The sequence below is a fragment of the Aspergillus pseudodeflectus genome, assembly GCF_044049435.1.
Source record: "Aspergillus pseudodeflectus strain CBS 756.74 chromosome Unknown BJX68scaffold_1, whole genome shotgun sequence".
Lineage (NCBI taxonomy): Eukaryota > Fungi > Ascomycota > Eurotiomycetes > Eurotiales > Aspergillaceae > Aspergillus > Aspergillus pseudodeflectus.
The window spans coordinates 2,164,848-2,184,466 of record NW_027263777.1 but is presented as its reverse complement, the minus strand read 5'-3'; the positions used below and the strand labels follow the sequence as shown (position 1 = coordinate 2,184,466).

The following is a 19,619-nucleotide window of genomic DNA, read 5'->3' as shown; positions in this document are numbered from 1 at the left end:
GTATAACTCCTCCCATATGTTCAAACTTGACAGAGCATTCCTCGTCCTCCTATCCGCGAGTTAATGGCCACTAGTGGCTTTCGGCTACTTTCTCAATTGCATTGAACGCTTAAAAGTGAACGCCCCTCGCTCAATTACCGATTTGCTGACTCCTTCACGCGATCACATGATTCACAGTCGTCAGACATCCAACAACCTCTCGCCCTGCGACCAACCAGTTCTGGCTGGATAGAATGTGCCCTTGAATCGCTTTGCCTACTTGAAATATACCATCAAATGTTTCAATTCGATCCGCAGAGCCATTCTACGAGTTAATGATGGCGTCGCAGCGGCCTATGTTTACCGCTAGCTGGACCCAAACTTTCACATATTTACTTGGCGTGTGTCCTTTCTCAATTGCATTCTTGGTCTTCATCAACTCATCCATCTCATTTGTTGTCACCGACTTGATTGGCGTACATGATGGGGAGGGAGATGCCGTAGGTACCCTAGGTTTCGCCGATGAGCTACTTGCCTTGGCCGCCTGTCCTCTATGGGGGGTGCTTTCGGACACCATCGGTGTCCGCCAGGTACGTTAATTCCCTCTGTCGGTGAAAGATCGACGAGTATTGAGATATATCATTGTAGGTATGCACAGCTGGCTACATTATCATTGCTCTTGCGCTAGTCCTGTTTGTTCAAGCAAAGAACATCTACCCTCAGCTTCTCCTCGGAAGGTTACTATTCAGCCTAGGAGGTGCAGCGGTCTCAACAATGGTTACAGCCGTCTTACCCGTCGTAACCGCAAACAAGCTGAACCCTCCTGTTGAAGAGACCGACCTAGAGTCAAGGGTCGGCGCACCCTCGTCCAGGTTGGCAGGGTATGTCGGGATGTGCGCGGGATGTGGAGCTCTGATCTCCCTAGGCATTCTTTTGCCCCTTCCAGCTCACTTTCAACAGTTGGGATTCTCGCCTCCGGAAGCTATCCAGTACAGCTACTATACGGCGGCCGTTGTGGCCCTTCTTATTAGTGTTGCTTGCTTCATTGGCCTCAGGGATCTGCCAGGGGAAGATGGCAAGGCCTGGACCTCACTCTGGAGGGCGTCGCTTCAGGAGACGCAATCGAGCCGGACCAGGAAACAGTCGATCTCAGCCTTGATCAAGACCCGAATGCCGTACCTGCACCAGTTCGGCTCCGCGATTGCGCTGGGATTTCACAATCGCGACATCCTCATCGGTTACCTCGGAGGGTTCGTAGCGCGAGCCTCATCTGTCGGGATATCCCTGTTTATCCCTCTTTTCGTGAACAGCTACTATCTCAGGACGGGCCTTTGTGATGGGCAGCCTTCAGAAGAGGCCACCCCAGGGGACATCAAGCGGTCTTGTCCCAAGGCATATGTGCTTGCTGCAATTCTGACTGGCGTGTCTCAGCTCGTAGCACTACTCGCAGCTCCGGCATTCGGTTATTGGTCCGAAAAGTCTCGCCAGTATCATCTACCGCTTCTTACGGCTTGTGTTGCAGGTGTTGTCGGCTACCTGGTACTCGCGCTTCTACGCAGTCCAGAATTCCATGGCGAGAGGGGAAACCCGGGTATATTTGCAGTGATGGCACTAGTTGGGATCAGCCAGATCGGTGCGATTGTCTGCAGTTTGTCGGTACTCAGCAACGGCATTCTGAGCCTAGCAAGCCCGGCTGAGGAAGACGTCACCGCTATTGAAACAGACAACGAGCATGTTTCGGGTACGGTCCGAGAATCTGATGAAGAAGAGCCCCTGCTCGATCCACCCGCTGGTCGAGATCGGCAACAGCCCACGAATCTGAAGGGATCCATTGCAGGAGTCTACTCCTTGTTTGGAGGTGCGGGAATCCTTTTACTCACCAAGCTCGGCGGGTTACTATTCGACGTTCTTTCTTCAAGTGCCCCGTTCTACATCATGGCTGGGTTCAACGGCGTATTGGTAATCGTCGGCATTGTTAGTGGCTTGGCCATCCACTTGAGAAGCTGAGCAAATCGGTAGCGGCTTGGCTATCAGCTCGTCGGCCCGCATTTTTGACTTGGAAATTGTTGAAGCTACAGCTGTGGGACCAACAAAATCTGGACCCTCTAGGCGAAAGATAGTCGTTACATCTCTTCTCAAGTCCTACTACAGATCATCAATTGTGTAACGCATCTCCGAGCGCCGGGGCCATGAGATGTTAGTGATATGGCAATCAACTGGAGATTCCGAGCTTCGGCGTCAAAGCCTTGTCTGCCATGTGGGATGAATGCTATCTCGCTGGAAGCTAATCTGGAGGCTCGATCTTTGGCTATTTCTTGCTTTGTAGTAGCATGAATGGTCAAGGGAAACGCTTCAAAGAGCAACAGGCCTTTGCGCATAGAGCTTGTTCCTCACTTGTAGAAAAGATAAAGCAGAATACAATGGGGCAGATTTTCTCTTGTACTTCAGGGCACTCTTTGTCTACACAAGTATATAATCGCCATAGTTTCGCTCGATAAGATAGCAGATTAACCCTCAATCAACCACCTCCAACACCATCTACTCACCAGCAACCTCGCAGCGTCAAGATGGTTGATTGTAGCGCCAGCGACACGATGTGCAACAGATGCTACGACATCTTCGAAAAGGTAAAACCAACATCAACTACCAAACTCATCGATCTCAAAATCAAACCTGGCGTTTATCCTATTATCTTCTTCAGCACAATCCCTGACAGCACTGACCTTGTGTTTGCAGAAAATCTAGCCAACACTGTCTACCGCACTCTGCGCACAGTTTACCAGCTCGATACCAAGGTCTGGAAGTCGATCATTAAGGATAGTATCAATGGGACATTCACACTGAGTGTGCTTATGGATTTTCAGAAGTCCGTTGATTCAGACGTGCTTGACACAGTCTTTGGACAGTTTCCGCTTCATATGGACCAATGGACGAAGAAAAGGACAATGGTGGATGAAACTGGTATGCATGCCAGTCTTGGTCGGTTAATGTTTTACGAAGATATTCATGTTGCGAAGCAGGCGAGGACACTGGTCAGTGAAGAGAGATATCTAAGATATCTTGAAGTCCATGGTTAGGTTTCTTGTATCCTGGGCTGCGACTTTCAAGTAGTGCGGTTGCGCTTGCAACCAGTTTGCCAAATGGTTTCTGTTTTCTAGTTAATGATCGATATTCAGATATAAAAGAGTGTTGATTGGTGAGTTTCTTTTCTCAACTAATGCCGTACGTAGATGTTGAGACTAAGAGTCTTTGACCTTGCATGACTCGAGAGAGCTTGTTTGAATCGAGCCATAGGCTATAGCCCCATGCTGCTATCAGGCCCCGCCGCCACTATCTTGCGAGTCTCGATCCGACCGAGGAATCAGGGGCGCGAATTATCTCATTTGCCTTGCCGAATCTTTCAACGGACTCCAATAGAGGCCCTTAAACGCTCTAGTCCCTGTCGCTTCCCCAAAACACAACCAATAACCAGTAGATGGAGCGACCCCCGATTCTGCAGAATCCACGACCCTGGTCCCAGCAGATTGGACAAAATGGCTCCCTTTATATAGATCTCACGTTCCCTCAAAACAGGGTCCCCTTTTTTTCATGTAGCGCTTTCCCAGATCACAAGTTTCGCGTTCGCTTTTTGTGCACTCCATTTGTCGCTCTTTTCTGCCCTTGTACCTCCAGGTCAGGCTCCCACGTTCTTTGTCCAGATACTTGATTCAGACTTGAAGTCCCGACTTCAGCTCTTGTCCCTCGTTTTACTCAGCTGATCGTCAACAATTGATCAACATGCACCCACAAATCATCCGCTCTCTTGCTCTTCTGGGCTGCACCTCGCTTGCTGTGGCCAATGACATCGTCTCGCTCATCCTCCCAAACGTTGATCAGCAAGATCTGGTCGGCGAGGTTATCGGCACCGTAGGTTTTTCCATCTCATCGCGCGTTTACTTCCCTTCGACTGTTCTAACGCTGGCTTCAGGATGGCCCATTGACGACCTATCTCATCCAATGCCCCGATGGCGCCGACTCGAACGATTGCGGTATTCCTCCGGAGGGCCTCACCGTCACCGCGGGCGATGATACCTTCATCTTCGATTACACCTACGAGGACTAGTAAGCACATTCCTACCTACCTATCAACAAATCATTCCCTCCAACGCCCTCTACTCAACTAACCCTCCCTTCCCCTCCACCAGCTGGCTCCGCCAAAGCTGCTCCCACCGCGGCACGACCTGGTTCTCGTGCGCTGTGACAAACACTCAATCCGACATCTCGACCGTCATGACCACCGCCACCTCAGTCGACATGCCCTACCAGGCCGTCACCATCACCGCGACGGCCACGGACAGCGACAACGACTCCTCAACCACCGTCACAAGCACCCGCTCCTCCTCCGCCGCGCAGCCTTCTGAAACTGACATTGACGACGACTCCGAAGAAGCCTCCACAACCTCCTCCGGCGCTGGGTCTTCTACCACGCCCTCCCCCACGGCCTCTGAGGAGGCCGACGCCGAGGAAACGACTTCTGACAACGCGGCTATGGCCCAGGTGACTGGGTCTGCGGCTCAGTGGCTTGTTAGCGGCGCTGGTATGGCGGTGGCTCTTGTTCTGGCTTAGGTTTGATGAGGCTAGTATTGTCTTCGGTTGTGGCGACTATATTTAATCTTCCGGGGGGAAATGTTGAATGCTGGATGTTTATACGTACCTACATACCTTATTATCTCGCATATGGATAGGCTATCCATCCTTGTTGTATATAATACGTCGTACTAGATATGTAAATCATGGATGGGGGTCAATGCACACATATTGATTTGGTATTGAGTGATGACAACAGGATCGCTCGATTTGCCTGGATTAATCAATTTGTACGAAGTGATAGAGCAAAGGGCCCCGCAAGCTGCTTAGTCGACCACGGTCCACCTGTGCTACGTTCCACGAATGCCCACTAACAGTTGTAGCTAGTCGTTCAAATCCATCAGCTGCCGGCTACAAACTACCAGAGCACAAGAGAGGTCTAGCTTCATAACGTGGAACTATGTACGGTAGCTGCCATCCTCTGCGTTCTATCTCCGCAAGTGGGTACTGGATCATCTAGTCATTAAGCGGGGTGTGGTCCACATGTCATGTTGAGACCTTAAAGATCATATTTAGGGCTTCATCCCCGGAACCCGGGAGAAGAGGTTCCCGATCGTACTTCTCTTTCCGCCTCGTTCTTCAATTTTCGCGCGTCTGTCATCTGCAAGTGGTCGTACCTCCAGTCCGGCGCTGACGACGTTCGCGCGCAGGAGTCGAAGGTGTGCTTCGTTGACGTAGTTTTGCAGACTGCCAAGGGCTGCTTCTTGCAGTTCTATGCGTTTGTCGCCATGGTTTGATACTAGGACATGTTTTTCGAGGTCGATGCGTGAGTCGAGCGTGCCATCTTGGATTAGCCCGATGAGTTCCTGGACAAAGGCGGAGTTTAAGTCTGTTGGGTTAGATTGGTTGGCGGGAGTTTCGAGCACGAATATCTTCGCCATGGATTGTAGAGAGACCCGGTTGAAGGGAACGAGGTATTGTTGGATGGACTTTGTACGGATACGGGTGTATAGGGTCTGAACGTGGCGTTGGAGGTGGATGTCGAGTAGGTAGTCCGCCCGATAAGCTTCCAGGATTTCCAGGCATGGTCTGAACTTGGAGTTGCAGAAGAAGGAGATGGCGCGGCGAATGTGAGGTTCTAGTTCTAGGAAATTGCGGAAGGAATTGTTGTCTAGGACACGACGTTGGAGCTCGTTGCGGTCCATCGAGGCCAAAGCACAGAGACCACCGTAGACTGCAACGTCGTTTGACGACAAAACTTCGTTGTAGGAGTCTCCTAAGGTTGGTTCCGTCGCCAAGAAGCTGGTTGCTGCTTCTAAGTAGCTGCCAGAGTTGAGCTGTGCTAGGCCCAAGGCAGCCGATATCTTCGGTGCGTTCTTAGCCTGTTCGTCGTCCGGTTTCGATTGTAGACCTCGTAGTCGATGCACGTTGGATTGTACGCTCAGCCAATCTGCACGTTCAATCGACACACTGATAATCTTGAATAGCATTGACGCAATGTGGCTAGTCGTTGTGCAGAAATCTCTCATGCGCGAATAAGCCTTGAATGCAGATCCTAGCTCGCCAGTTTGATGATAATGCTGTCCGAGATCTTCATTTCCCATCTGCCAGAACAAGCTGTTAGAAACCAGTATTGGGTCTGTTCCATATAAATCGTCCATTCATACCCGTATGCTCTCTTTGATAAGATTATTTTTATATCCCCTAAGCTCATGTTCTAATCGGTCCGTCTCGGACTTCACGACTTTCTGTAACCGGTCGGCCCAGTCTCTGTCAAAGACAGCTTCAGCCTCGCCCGGAGCGACTTCAGCCAGTGCTTGGACAGCGCGCTCATATCGAGAAAGATCTTTTCCGGATTTCGCCTCGATGACCGCGGCTTTGAGAGCTTCGACGGAAAGGTACGTGGAGCAGGTTCCGATGAGATACAAGCGGTTAAATCTGGTCCGGCCTAAGACAGAAAACATAAGTAACAGCCAGCTAATCACCAGCGCAATTAAGATCTCAGCTCACCGGTATAGTTTGCGATATATGAGTCCAGTTCGAATTTCGGAGCATCTGTCCATCATTAGCGGGGTTCACATCCGGAAGTCTAGTTCTCAGAGGTACCATCCACCCTCACAAACGGCCCATTGGAGGCAGTAGCATTGCCGTTCGATGATTCCATGTCCATGCCTCCTACAGCAGCCGTTTGGGTTGCGTATGAAGGGTAAGCCGCCTCCGCAATGTCCGACTGGAGCAGGTCCATTGTGAGAGATGTTGTATTCAGCAGTGTGTGATTATGGCGAATAAAAAGCCGCAGTAACAGTCAGAATTGAGGTCCCCAGGCCTATTATGATTTCGGTTGAGCGAAGAAGATCCGAATGGCCCCTCAAGAAAACGACAAGAACGACGAGGTCCGGCCGATAAGTCACTTCAATGTGGGGAATTGTCTGGAAGTCCGGTTGGATCTGAGGGTTGTTACGCTCGAATCCCTATATCGACTTTCTTGCAGGTATAGGGGTACTCTCTGGGAGTCAAATCGCTAGTTGAAAATAAAGAAAGTCCGCAGATATACGAGAGGAAGATCGTATTGAGCTGGTCGCTGAGCGCAGACATCTCGTATCTGGAGTGATAGTATTGACGTCTTTTCCAGCCGCGCTATTTTACCGCCTTTTCCACCGCTCTATTGTCCACTCAAACTTGTGGTTCGCTGACATCCAGTCAATCTTACCTTGAGATAGTTACTTACTCGAGTTCGAGTTGCTGCCCGCTATGGCTTTGCGTCTTCGCTCAAAGAGAAAAAGGTAAAGACTCAAAAGAAGATATTTCAGACGAGTATTTCCTATTTCTCCTACAAATGTCGTTTCATAATTACAGTTGAGCATCGGACGCTCGGAAAATAAGATCAATAATGAAGACGAAGTTGCATGAAAGACAAAAACTCGAGAATTATGATTACCCATGGTACAGTCATGGAAGGAAACGAAACGACGTCCCAAATGCTGCCGCTATGCCACCTCAACATTGAAAACATCAGAGAAGAATCGCAAAACCCGCGAAGAATCCCCCCAGGACGATGGTGAGGCCATAGACCTGAGTAAGGTCGGTCAAAGGCCGGACAGCTGCGTCCTCATCATCGGGAAGACCAGTAAAGGGGGCCGGCGAAGAGGTGGTAGGGCTAAGGGTGTCCGTGGCACTAATCGACGTGGTAGAGGTGGTGTTCGCGCGCCTTGGGTTTTGAGCTCCACAAGGATTGGCAGTGCGGCATTTATCTTGACAGTTGGTGTCGGATTGAGGGCAGGCATTGACGCACTGGTTGTTTTGTTCGGTGCAAATGTAGTAGGGTATAGTCTGGGAATATTCGGAAGCGTTGGGCGATTGGCCGTTGTCACAGACACAGTTATAAGCAAGGGTATCCTATTCGCACAGGCCCGTCAGAAAGAAGCCATGGGAAGGCAAGGTTCTCAAGGGCGACGTACAGCGTCACAGTCATTATATGTTGGGTTCTCGGATGCACCGGGAATCTGAAGGCACAGAAGAGGACAGGCCCCCCTCTGTGAGACGCACCATTGCTCTGGTAAGATGATAATGTCAGCTTGGCTTCAGACAAGCAGCAGTGTGGGAAGCAGTACCTCTCGTGGCCTTTTCAACGTCCTGGGGGTCGATTTGGCATTGTACGAGGCCAGCCATGGAGGCGATGGCAATCAGGGAGCCCAGCAAGACCATTTTCAACAATCTGGAGTAGCGACTGAGGGTGGACAAAGAATAAGGGGACTCGGGGAGGTTCTATTCAATAGGCAATAGAATCGTTAGCTCAGCCAACTTGAAATTAACGAAGACCAACGTACTGGTTTTTAAGTGCAGTCGAAAAGGGAGAAGGAAAAGAAGGGCCCCAGAGGAGGTGGAGTTAAACGAATGGATTCCGGGGTAAACAGTCGAAGGTGCGAAGGGAGAACGATAAAAGTTGAATCAGAATGGGATTATGAAAATGAATGGATCGTTGTGCCAAAGGCCCTGAATATGTACTTTTATTCTGGGAAATGTCCCACTCGGTGTTAACTTTCTGTCATGGGTTGAGCTTCTGTGGCGGCGCTATCTGCCTTTTAGCTTTGGATGGCTAGTGTGATTTTTTTTAGATCCGGCCATCTCCAGCCCTTGGAAGTGAGCCGATCATGTAAAGAAGCAGTTTTTGCATCTTGAGAGCCTCCGAGCCTCATCTCCTCTGATCTGCTACATGTTTCGACTCCTGCTAAGGATAAACTCGTGTTGGCCAACTTCCCCTGGTCAACTCAGGAGACGGCGGAAATATCAGGCAAAAGAAAATATGTCGATCCGGGGACACTAACCGGAGCTTCTGTTTCATCCAGATAACATTGCTCGGGATTCGCCTCTGCTTGTCTTTCAACACAAATTGATCATGAAAGGGCAGGCAAGTACGGAGTAGTACGTGGCCATCTAGGTAGCCTACCGTACGTTGTGAGACTGCCTTCGCGGTAACGAGTGGAACAAACAGCATTCATCGTGCAGGTGGCCGGGAGTAAGTGCAGTGCGAAGCGAGCTCGCGATGGCCACTGCTTCCCCTCTCTACAACATGCAATTGGAAACGACCGTTAGGCGTTGATTGGTCCTTTTGTCCTACCTGCTGTACTGTCAGTCCGTGCTATACCGACTAAGCTCCACAAGATACTCACATGGTGCTGGAATGTCTTAGAAAGTCGGAGAGAACGAAGTTGGGTGCCTTCACGGATGCGGATTAGGGGTCTGGCGTCTTCTTGCGGGAGGCCCTGATTGGACCCTTAAAGGCTTGGCTTTTTCTAGCGCGAACCTCGGTCTCTTTTGTTCTGGAACCATTTTTGCTAGCTTCCCCAGCCCTTGGTGGTGCTCTGACTCGCATTGCTCTTATCAGGCCTCGTGATTTTCTCAGTGGCGGTATTTTCATCCGATCGGCCCATCATACAGAACACTGCGACGTCTTCAATTCATGGAAATAATACTCCAACTTGGGCTCCTCTTCGTTAGTGGGGGATGAAGATTAACTGCGGCATTTTATGACAGCCACCTCGGATTCCTGATCCGGGAAGGCGTCTTGGCAATCTGGATTCCCGTGATTTCCGCGCTCTCAACCAGTTCTGGCTTCAATATCCAGATTCCATGCTTATGCTTCGGCGCAAGGCATGGTTTCTTTCATCTCTTAGATAATGCCTACGACTTCACTTTAAGCTGCACTGTTGCTCTCACTTTATTTCCTTATCCTACCCGGCAATTCCGTATTTTAACTCCACTTGAGGAGCAGCAATTCAGTTCGTCCACAAGCTTCGCTCCGTCACTGGTTAGTAACCCGTCCTTGCTTCGCAAGTTCCCCGCCACCTACCCCTCCTCTCTTGTTGCATCAAACTTACCTATTTTTATCCTGGTCAATGTAGGAATTGCACCTCCTACCCTATTAGGCCCTTCAATATCTAAATGGATGGAGCCAGCGAATGAGGAGACAGGCCGGATACCGAGGCCACAGCCGGTCCCTGCTTCCCCTCCTGATCCTCCGCCGGCTTTTTCCAGCGCCTCTGATCACGATACGCCCCCAGCCGCTTCACACTCGACACCCAGCACTAGCTCGAGTCCAGTCTCTTCACAGTCTCCCAACCACTCGCCAAAACAACGCCCGGTTTCAGGCATAGTTCCTCCGTATTGGAGCCACCAACGACATGCATCTCGCACCTCCCAAATCTCCGTCGATGGCGGACCAGCGATAACACTCGAAGATCATACTGAGGATCCCAACTGTGAAACCAGCCGGGGCTTGTGGGCCAAGAGTGTGACAATCGACGATCATGTCGTTGTGGAAGGGAAAACCGGAATTGGTGCATATGTGGTTTGGAATTGCAGAATTCGAACCCTTGAGGTATGTCTCAGGTGGCTACATGTGCTTATCGGCCGTGCATATGGAAATTGACCCATACTCTAGGGTGGTATCATCACAGTCCGCATGAGGTATATTCGCGAAACGCCCTATTCGTATAGTAGCAGAATGCTAACCCTTCATATCATAGGTACTCTGAGTTTGACGACCTACGGACGAAACTGGTAGCTGCTTTTCCGCACGCGAAGAATGCGCTGCCGTCGTTGCCGCCGAAAAGTGTCCTCTGTAAGTCTCTACCATATCATGGCTAGGAATTGGATGATATACTAATGACGTCTAAAGTCAAATTCCGGCCCAAATTCCTCGATTCACGCCGAGTCGGTCTTGAATACTTCCTGAAGTGAGCACATCCCGGCCAATCCATCCGTATACACCCAGGATTAATATCATTTTTTGCAGCTGTGTACTCCTGAACCCTGAGTTCGCAAGCTCACCGATAGTAAAGGACTTCTTGTTCGGGCGAACGTGCTAGAGCTGGCGTCCTACAGTACGAAAAGGTCACGATCAAGTATCCTGCCTTGTCTTTATATAAGAGGTCCGAAGGTGTCCTCAACAGTCTATATATGGATACTGCCACTATAATTTGCGATTTTCTAGCAGCCCGCATACGTGGCATGCAGTGTGCCCATGATTGTTGAAAAACGATTGCAATAATGTCTCAACGGCGCGTGAGAAAGGTTATGCTTATCTCTAGTTTTCATTTCAACGGTATATATTTAGCGTTGCATACAAGTCGATACAATTCCAATCTTGCATACTTAAGACTAATTAAATCTGCTCCAAACAATCAAGAGGGAAAGGAATAATATAAACTCTATCACATTATTACTAATTAAACGAGTATGTACGGAGTACTAATCTATAAAGTCCTAGTCGACGAAACAAGAGCCGCGAATAACAAACAGGATTCGTCCCCAGAAAACATAACATTGGGATCAAGTTCTCTTCCTGTTTCTTCGCGTACCCACATATGTATGTATGCCACATCAAATGGAAGTCGTAAGTTCATAGCGCGTATGTACGGGTTGAGGGCATATCCAAGGGGTTTTGTGAACAGTATGTATACACCTGTGGAATGCTCGTATGTATGGGATGGGTGTATGTATGCGGGTGCTGGTCCGTATGTATGTTTGTTTGAGAAGATGAGCAGAATGCGTCAGGGAGAAATTGGCTGCAGGAATATCGCATGGTGCTTCACTGTCTGCGCAGCCAGTTCAATTCATACGTCGTATAGGACTATATCAATGGTTCTTGATAGTGCCCCTGGTAGAACTTTCGGCTGTCGCAGCGCGGAAGGGAGTTTCCCTCTCGGTTGGTCGGTCTCGACGAATTGTCAGGCAGTTGATACCGAGAAAGGTAGTGATGCGGTTGATCACAAGGATTGCCCAGTACATGTACGCGACAATTGCGAACAGGAAGTAGGTTCGCAGGTAGAAGAGCTCCAAGGAGGCAGTAACAGCAGGAAGACCAAGAAATGGGAGGTTCGCGAGAATCGCGCCGCCGATGAGCGGAGTCTGCAACACAGTCCAGTGGGGAAATGGCTGCCTCAACAAGTGAGCCAAGATAATTTTCGTGGTCATCCGCCCGAAGACAAATGAAATCGTCCAGCAGTACAGGACGAGTCGGTTGCCGGAGAGTAGAGACGAGTATGGAGAAAAGAGCCAAGCCATGTTGCAGCCGGTGAAGATGGCCATTGGTATCCATTCCTTGAAAATCGGAGTGACCGGCAGGTTTTGCTTCCTGCGGGCAGAGATGACGTTGTAAACGCATCCTGGGAGATGCCCTAGAAAGAACGATCCCAGCAGAATCGGGATCCACAGATCCTTCATAGAGTTGTTGCCGAAGATTGCTGGAAAGTTCAGAAATTCGACGATGGGCCGAGTCCAGATTTGCGGGCCATACCAGCCAGAGGCAATCATGATGGCGATAGCAATCAAAAGGCCCTCGGTAGGACCATTGAAGTACCCAAGATACAGAGTATGGGTGTGGTACGTCTCCCAGGTGGAGAAATACATGGCAAGACAGGGGACAAGAGCAGTCCAGGCTCCAAGTTGAGTTGAACCTAGACCCATTGCCGCGGTTTCGAGGAGACTGGCGAGAGTGCAGTTGAGGGAATCAATCCCATGGCTAAAGACAATTAACATCTTTCTGGTCAGGCTTCGCAATCCACTCACTCAAAGAGCTCTCCTAGTCCACTAGACGTGCCAGTCCTCCGCGCTTGTTTTCCATCGACGTTATCCAGCGTCGAGTACCTTTTATACGCGTTAGTCGTCTTTCGAGTATTCGTCGTGCACATGTCTTACATCCACATTCCCAGGGCGAAACTGTAATAAAGCCAAGACGGCCCCTGCAGAAGAGGTTTAGTAAAGCGGCGATGCTCTCACGATGGGAAACTTACCGGACCAACAAGGTCAGGCATATAGACCTCTATGAGCATGACATTGCCCACGATGAACAGGAACCCAAGGAGGGTGACCATGTTCGGGGCCAGCCACAGGGGCAACAGCTCGACAAATGCATTCCACTAGACCCCGCCATTCTTGTTAGAGATTGGATGTGGTTGGAGCAAGGGCGCAATACATAGTGTCTTAGAATGTAATTGGAGATGTACGACTTATCGACGCTCGAGTACTTGTAGCTCTTAAGGGGTAAGAGGACGTCGTCGGAGAGGGAGTCTTGAATCTCTAGTGATCGCGCAGTGTGATTAGTTCTCTGAAAATGCCAGAATCCCGCTGTCGGAGAAAGAACTCACCCCGGAGCCTTCGAAATATTCTAATCATTTTGAAGAATAGTCGGTACTATCTGAAGGAATTCGGGAGTGATGTTATGCGACGGCGAGATCAGTTCATAGCGCGCGGGTACGGCGTCGAAAATAAACAAAAGTAAGGACCAGCCAATATTTCGAGAAGAAGATGTTGGTTCTCTCAGGGGATCCCTCCTTGCAGAGAAAAGAAAAGGAACAGTCGACCGGCGAAGACTCGAAGAGCAGTAAGGTCCACTTTTTCAAGAGTTGGAATGCGAGTCAGGAAGCCGGATCTGTTCCTGAACCTTGACCAGCACAAGCTCGTTCCTTATCACGTGCATGTAATGTTGATCTTCCGCCAATTCCCCACTCAGCTTCCCTTGGACCATTGGACGTTTTCGTCCTTTCTCTCAATTCTCAAGTCCTAAACATGATGAGATGTTAAATTCGTTGAACCATATCAGCATAGGCAAAAGGAGCCCATGACCTGCATAAAGGCTTTTGTGGACATTTCCCGCTCTTGGAAATATACAATGGTGTACTCACATCCTGGGACACTGACGCGATTCTCCGAACCGTACTATAGTTTATTGAGGCGCTGTCTATGCAATTCAACTTTTACCCTTCTTTGAGTCCTTTCCTTGCTGTTTCTGCTTATGCTTGCCTTCTTACTTTTCATGCAGGCCGACACCACCTAGAAACAACAAAAAAAATAATACGCCAAATTGTTGGCTAGCAATAATCATGTCACACTCAGGCGCCTGGGACGAAGGGTAGTGTTTGGACTCGACAACGAGCCTGCCTATGATTAAGCCACCGAATTCCTGGTACGCTTGGGGAAAGGTACCTGCTCTCGAAATCTAATGATGACTCGAATTGTTTAGAGTAGAATTGCCTGCGAGAGAGCCGACCTTTCACGGTAGAGCTGCCCTGGGGGTATATTTGCATATTTCCAAGGCCACGCTTCTTGAGGAAAGCTACATAACACCATTATTTGAAGACTACTAGTATCAGTACTACTCGTAGCCACTCTAAGGGGCCTCGAATCAACAAGCGTTGCAGGGTATCTGGGTTCATATTCTTCTTCGCTGCCTGATGAGTAACTGCTCGGCTTGGCTCATGACTCCGCCTATTGGCTTCAAGGCTTGATGCTTTACTTTATTCTAACTGTATATCTCTGTCTATATTACTTTGTCTTGTAGTTGCGACTTTCGACTATCCTTCCAGTAGTTGCGATTCTTGTTCCTCGTGGCATGGAATGCTCTTTCTCTGGACTAAGTACAACTATATATAAGCGATTTGCAAGGACTCTTGCCACTATAAGTTTGGAGCACCTTCGGTGCACCCGTGAATTCTAGAAATAATCAGTTACTAGTTACAAGCAATGAGCCACTCTAATAGTACTAAGAAGTGTCTAACAGTTGTAGATCTATACAAGGTGGAAAAATCAACCTGTTTGAGAGGAGATCACGTGGCGGCAGCTCCGCAGCTTTCGGACGGCCAATATAGGCGCGCCATGAGATGAAAGTTATTGAAGAGTGAGAAACTTGTCGGCACTTGGAGCAGGACCGTGGGCAACTACCTAACACACTGGCAGGCTATCGATTCACCTCACTTGAATACACGTCATTATTTCCCTGTCACTGTTGTCTTATTCCACCCCTCAACACTTTCTCAACCGCCAACCACCCCAGCTACGTTGGCTGGCTCAAGCTGCTCTCCGCTATCAGATCCTCAACCATTCTTTCATCCGATTCCCTTGTGACTACGCCTCACGATCAAATTGCCATCAGTTCCGACACGATCGCTCCTGGAGCCTGGACATGACGGTGGTTGGTCAGCTTGGCGCTCGCGGCGCAGTACACGACTGAGTATCTCGCGCGATGCCGGGTGTTGTCGATACTCTCGCCGGCCCAAGCTGGCCAGGGCTGGGATATACGGTTGCGCACCAAAAGGTCGAGCTGGAGATAGATTTCGCCAACCGGAGCCTCAAGGGCAAAACCGAGATCATAATTCACCCGCACTATCGAGATCTGCGCACGATTCGGCTGAACTTCAGGCAGGGAGAGTTGAAGCGTCTGAATGTTAGCGGAAAAGTGCCTACAGTCAAATATGTCGACCCCTACGAGTCCCTGCAGCTATACGGTCCTCATTACCACCCGCGTCTAACGTCGAAAATCGATCGCCTCCTCAAAACTCCTGCTGAACCCGATCTCCTCGTGACCCTTCCGAAAAGCGTCCGCATAGAAGAGCTTGACCCGTTCTCTGTCGAGGCTCAAGACCAGATGGCGTTGCGTGCCCCGGGAACAACGGACGACACGGAGGGACCATTAAGCTCGAAAGCTGCGGATACTTCTCTCCCGCGTTTCACAGCGCTCACAGTCTACATCGAGTTCGTGGTGGAAAACATACGGGATGGTTTACAGTTCGTTGGATTAGAAGGTGGTGACAGGCGCTACCCGCACGCCTATACGACAAATTCGTTAAACCATGGCACTGGATGTCCTCTCTTCCCATGTGTTGACGATCCATCCTCGCGCTGTACCTGGGAAATCTCAATTAGATGTCCGTGCACCCTTGGTGATATCTTCGAACGCAAATCGCGGGACCAGTCAGGCGCAACCGGCAGTCGCACAAAGAATCACGATCGATTTTTTGCACCGGACGACGAGGCTCTCGACTTGTCCGTTGTTTGCTCTGGGGACTTGACGGATGATATTGTTGACCCGAGGGATCCCAGCAAGAAGACCGCATCGTTTGCTTGCTACTCGCCCTTGTCTGCTCGTCAAATTGGGTTTGCTGTCGGTCCTTTCGAGTATGTCAACCTTTCCGATTTCCGTGAAAGCGATCAGGATGAGCAGCTTGGCCAGAACGCCATTCCCTTGCATGCATTCTGCCTACCTGGCAGGGGCGATGAAGTCCGTAACACCTGCTTCCCGATGGCAAAAGCCATTGATTTCTTCTCATTGACGTATGGGTCTTACCCATTCGCAAGCTACAAGATATGCTTTGTCGATGACGCACCAGAAGACACATTGCCAACAGCTTGTTTCTCAATCTGTAGCAGTCACCTTCTGTTTCCGGAAGAGATAATTGACCCCATGTACGATTCGACTCGAATTATTACACATGCGCTGGCCGTCCAATGGATTGGGGTCAACATTGTCCCCAAAGAGCCGGCCGACACGTGGGTAACAGTCGGAGTTGCTTGGTATATCACAGATACCTTTATGCGCAAACTTTGCGGAAATAATGAGTACCGTTTTCGACTCAAGCAAATGTCGGACAGGGTTTGTGACCTCGATTATGAACGCCCCTCGATACACGATATGGGAAACATCCTGAGCATAGACCCATCGGAGGCCGATTTCATAGCGCTCAAAGCGCCCCTGGTCCTCTTCATTCTGGATCGACGTCTAACTAAAGCCAGTGGAAAGGCCACAATGTCCCGGATTATCTCCCGCCTTTTTTTGAATGCTCGCATGGGTGAAATACCAAATGGCGCTGTCACCTCTTCCCTGTTCCAAAAAACATGCGAACGGCTTGGGCACGCAAAGTTGGATACATTTTTCCACCAGTGGGTTTATGGCGCCGGGTGCCCGCGCTTCCAGGCAACTCAGAGATTCAACAAGAAGAAACTGGTGGTGGAAATGATGATCAAGCAAGTCCAGTCAGATCAGCCAAGCGTCCGAGACCTGGAGAAGCATGCTTTCATGCGTGACGTGAAAGAAGAAATTCGAAACGTTTATGCTGGTGTAATCCAACCAGTATTTACAGGCTCTATGACGATCAGAATCCACGAAGCCGATGGCACGCCATACGAACACATCGTTGAGATCAAAGAAGGCATCACAAAATTCGACATACCATATAACACAAAGTATAAACGTCTGAAACGAAACAAGCGACAGAAAGAGCGGGCGGCCGCAGTTGTGGGAGCCGACGGCAACACGGAAGTACAGGAGGATGTGCTGCTTTACTGTCTTGGGGATGTATTGCAGACGGAGGAGGAAATGCAACAATGGCGACTGGCGGATTGGAGCAAAGAGGATGAAGAGAGAATGGGTCAGGAGTCTTACGAGTGGATTCGCATGGATGCGGACTTTGAATGGATCTGTAAGCTCTCGTTGGTAATGCCTGGATACATGTATCTTTCGCAACTCCAACAAGACCGTGACGTGGTGGCCCAGCTAGAGGTTGGTCAAGATACCCTTTTGTCCTTCCAGACACTAACAGTTTCATAGTCCCTCCAGTACATGGCCGCGCAACGGGAACACCGCCTGATATCTACAATCTTTGCGCGAACACTTATGGATCGACGCTATTTCCATGGTATCAGAGCGGCAGCAGCACGTGCTTTAGTAAAGCATGCAAAGGAAGAGATCGATTGGCTTGGGTTATTTCACCTAGAAAAAGCTTTCCAGGAGCTCTTCTGCTTGCCAGGCTCCCCAATGACTCGATCAAACGACTTTTCCGACCGGGCGGCGTATGTCCTGCAACTAGTCATACCCGATGCGATATCCAAAGTGCGCGACAACAATGGCAAGACTCCAGCGAGGGTCAAGCGGTTTCTATACGACAAGCTCAAGTTTAACGACAACTCGAACAACGAGGTAAGCAGACAATGCCAACCCGAACCTATTTCTATACTGACCATGGAATAAGTACTCGGATAATTTCTATGTTGCAACACTGATGAAAGCCCTGTGCCACGCAATGCTGGGGCGGGTTGAAACACGCACCGACGATATCAGTGATTTCGATATGGAAGCACTTCTTGAAGCTCAGGCGGAAGAACAGCTGGAGAAAGACGCCGTGGCAGAAATAGATCGCTACCGAAGAATGGACGAATGGTCTAGCTCGTTCCAAAACGTCTATTCACGTGCGGCTCTACACTGCCAGATGCAGCTTATGCAAGCGAAAATTGTCGATTTCGACATCATGCAGTTCCTTCCCTATACCCGGGTAGGCACCTATGACCTTCTTCGTCTAGATGCATTCGAATGTCTCGTTGAGCTTGATATTTTCTCAAGCCCTGAACTGCTCCGATGGTTCGTCTTCACCATGTCCAACGACCCATCGGTATGGCTTAGATGGCGGCTGCATGGCCTGTTCGGAAAAGCACTTGCGCCTGTCGCATTTGGCCGCAGCGTGGTTCATGAAACTTCCGCTGCAGCAGATGGCCTGATTATTGAACAAGAGTCGTCAACAGAGGTCCGCCAGGCGGATCTCGCCCGTCGACAAACCGTTACCGGGGCTTTGGCGGCCCTCAAGGCCGAGGCTGCCAACGATCCAGTACTCAAAGAATGTTTATGGGCTGCGTGCAACTCCCCGATCATCGGGGTTTTAGAGCTATCCGAATTCGCGGACCTATGCAGAGTCATCTATGACCCCATAACCACCAAGAAGGTTGCCCTAAAATTCCCGCGGTACTGGGGCGTCAAACACCTAGGGAAGGTAAGAAAGAACATATCCACTCAGATAAACCCGAACAACCTGACCTCATCCCAAAGAACAATACTGACCAGACTCTCAGGGCCGCCTGCACTTCTTCCGCACCGCGAAAATCCGCACATCCCTCCACCCCGCCAAAGACACCTCATCATCTTCCTCTACTAAACGCAAACGCGAAGACCAAGGGGGCCCATCAGCCCCAGGTCCCCGAATTACATTCAAACAATCAAAACTCGCCCCTCCCCCTCCTTCCACTCCCTCCTCCTCAACGACAACCACGGCAACTCCAGGCAACCATGTTCCAAAACCAAAACTCCATATACCGAATTTCCCCAAGTCCACTCTGCCACATCCACCAGTGCCCGGTGGAACTACTACACCCACGACTCCCGCAACGCCTGGTGGCGGGCTCAAGCTGAAGCTGAAGATTGGGCCGCAGCCGAAACATTAGAGATTTTTAATGAGTGTTTCATATTTATTTCTCTTTATTTTTATGATTCCTGTATTGTATCATTGATCTATAGTTATGTTTTTTTTTTTTTTACCCCTACCCTTATTTTTCATATACTTTCGGGGTGGGTGCGGCCGGACGGACAGGTGTTTGGTTTGAATCGAATGCATGAGCTTTGAGCAGCCTGGCGCGTGGAAAGAACGGAATGGATGAATGAATTCTTAGGTAGAATTGTGACTAAAATACACTCCTATCTGGGAATTCCAACTTGGCATATAAGCATGCTCAATCTGCAGAATGGCGTGTCGGTCGTTTCAATGCTCATTGCAAACGCATACTGTTGACTGCGCAGCTGTCCTAGCGACTTCCAAGCAACTGCGGCGGTCGTATACAGGAAGCTCTGGAGATATCGAAGATTAGTATATCTCAACTGAACATTTTCTTTTCTCTCTCATAAGCAAACGTGACAAAATCGGCAAACTGTAGTTCCATGCGAGCAGTCCAACCCGTGAACTCCGTCCTTGTTGTTT

The 19,619-nt window shown here is 49.7% G+C and overlaps 9 protein-coding genes across 9 annotated transcripts; 5 read left to right on the top strand and 4 right to left on the bottom strand.

The window, feature by feature from the left end:
- The first annotated feature begins 194 nt into the window (after positions 1-194).
- BJX68DRAFT_17423 (putative MFS transporter) lies at positions 195-2,050 on the top strand. Its single transcript, XM_071037103.1, has 2 exons — positions 195-569; positions 628-2,050. Exons 1-2 carry the CDS (start codon positions 315-317, stop codon positions 1,984-1,986), a joined length of 1,614 nt encoding a protein of 537 aa, XP_070906167.1. The 5' UTR covers positions 195-314; the 3' UTR covers positions 1,987-2,050.
- Positions 2,051-2,452, bottom strand: BJX68DRAFT_17424 (uncharacterized protein). The gene has a single exon (XM_071037104.1). The coding sequence runs from the start codon at positions 2,355-2,357 to the stop codon at positions 2,115-2,117; it is 243 nt and encodes an 80-aa protein (XP_070906166.1). The 5' UTR covers positions 2,358-2,452; the 3' UTR covers positions 2,051-2,114.
- A 94-nt stretch (positions 2,453-2,546) lies between these two features.
- Positions 2,547-3,056, top strand: BJX68DRAFT_260872 (uncharacterized protein; the record flags this gene model as incomplete). Its single annotated transcript, XM_071043999.1, has 1 exon — positions 2,547-3,056. One exon carries the CDS (start codon positions 2,547-2,549, stop codon positions 3,054-3,056), a length of 510 nt encoding a protein of 169 aa, XP_070906165.1.
- A 449-nt stretch (positions 3,057-3,505) lies between these two features.
- On the top strand, positions 3,506-4,668 carry BJX68DRAFT_17375 (putative GPI anchored glycoprotein). The gene is made up of 3 exons (XM_071037097.1): positions 3,506-3,885; positions 3,947-4,080; positions 4,164-4,668. Exons 1-3 carry the CDS (start codon positions 3,757-3,759, stop codon positions 4,582-4,584), a joined length of 684 nt encoding a protein of 227 aa, XP_070906164.1. The 5' UTR covers positions 3,506-3,756; the 3' UTR covers positions 4,585-4,668.
- Positions 4,669-5,117: 449 nt separating this feature from the next.
- Positions 5,118-6,790, bottom strand: BJX68DRAFT_251792 (COP9 signalosome complex subunit 1; the record flags this gene model as incomplete). Its single annotated transcript, XM_071042453.1, has 4 exons — positions 5,118-6,149; positions 6,213-6,493; positions 6,556-6,600; positions 6,652-6,790. 4 exons carry the CDS (start codon positions 6,788-6,790, stop codon positions 5,118-5,120), a joined length of 1,497 nt encoding a protein of 498 aa, XP_070906163.1.
- A 767-nt stretch (positions 6,791-7,557) lies between these two features.
- BJX68DRAFT_260869 (uncharacterized protein) lies at positions 7,558-8,250 on the bottom strand (the record flags this gene model as incomplete). The annotated part of the gene is made up of 3 exons (XM_071043998.1): positions 7,558-7,941; positions 8,004-8,098; positions 8,157-8,250. The coding sequence occupies 3 exons, from the start codon at positions 8,248-8,250 to the stop codon at positions 7,558-7,560; spliced, it is 573 nt and encodes a 190-aa protein (XP_070906162.1).
- A 1,200-nt stretch (positions 8,251-9,450) lies between these two features.
- BJX68DRAFT_223869 (uncharacterized protein) lies at positions 9,451-11,266 on the top strand. The gene is made up of 6 exons (XM_071038192.1): positions 9,451-9,853; positions 9,948-10,423; positions 10,487-10,512; positions 10,572-10,666; positions 10,724-10,781; positions 10,841-11,266. The coding sequence occupies exons 2-6, from the start codon at positions 9,992-9,994 to the stop codon at positions 10,911-10,913; spliced, it is 684 nt and encodes a 227-aa protein (XP_070906161.1). The 5' UTR covers positions 9,451-9,853; positions 9,948-9,991; the 3' UTR covers positions 10,914-11,266.
- A 289-nt stretch (positions 11,267-11,555) lies between these two features.
- BJX68DRAFT_17236 (sn-1,2-diacylglycerol cholinephosphotransferase) lies at positions 11,556-13,475 on the bottom strand. The gene is made up of 6 exons (XM_071037069.1): positions 13,194-13,475; positions 13,022-13,125; positions 12,840-12,965; positions 12,745-12,788; positions 12,616-12,693; positions 11,556-12,568 (listed from the first exon to the last, which is right to left on the bottom strand). Exons 1-6 carry the CDS (start codon positions 13,219-13,221, stop codon positions 11,683-11,685), a joined length of 1,266 nt encoding a protein of 421 aa, XP_070906160.1. The 5' UTR covers positions 13,222-13,475; the 3' UTR covers positions 11,556-11,682.
- Positions 13,476-14,724: 1,249 nt separating this feature from the next.
- On the top strand, positions 14,725-19,243 carry BJX68DRAFT_17184 (transcription initiation factor TFIID subunit TAF2). The gene is made up of 4 exons (XM_071037064.1): positions 14,725-17,380; positions 17,429-17,797; positions 17,850-18,641; positions 18,721-19,243. The coding sequence occupies exons 1-4, from the start codon at positions 15,068-15,070 to the stop codon at positions 19,087-19,089; spliced, it is 3,843 nt and encodes a 1,280-aa protein (XP_070906159.1). The 5' UTR covers positions 14,725-15,067; the 3' UTR covers positions 19,090-19,243.
- Positions 19,244-19,619: the final 376 nt, after the last annotated feature.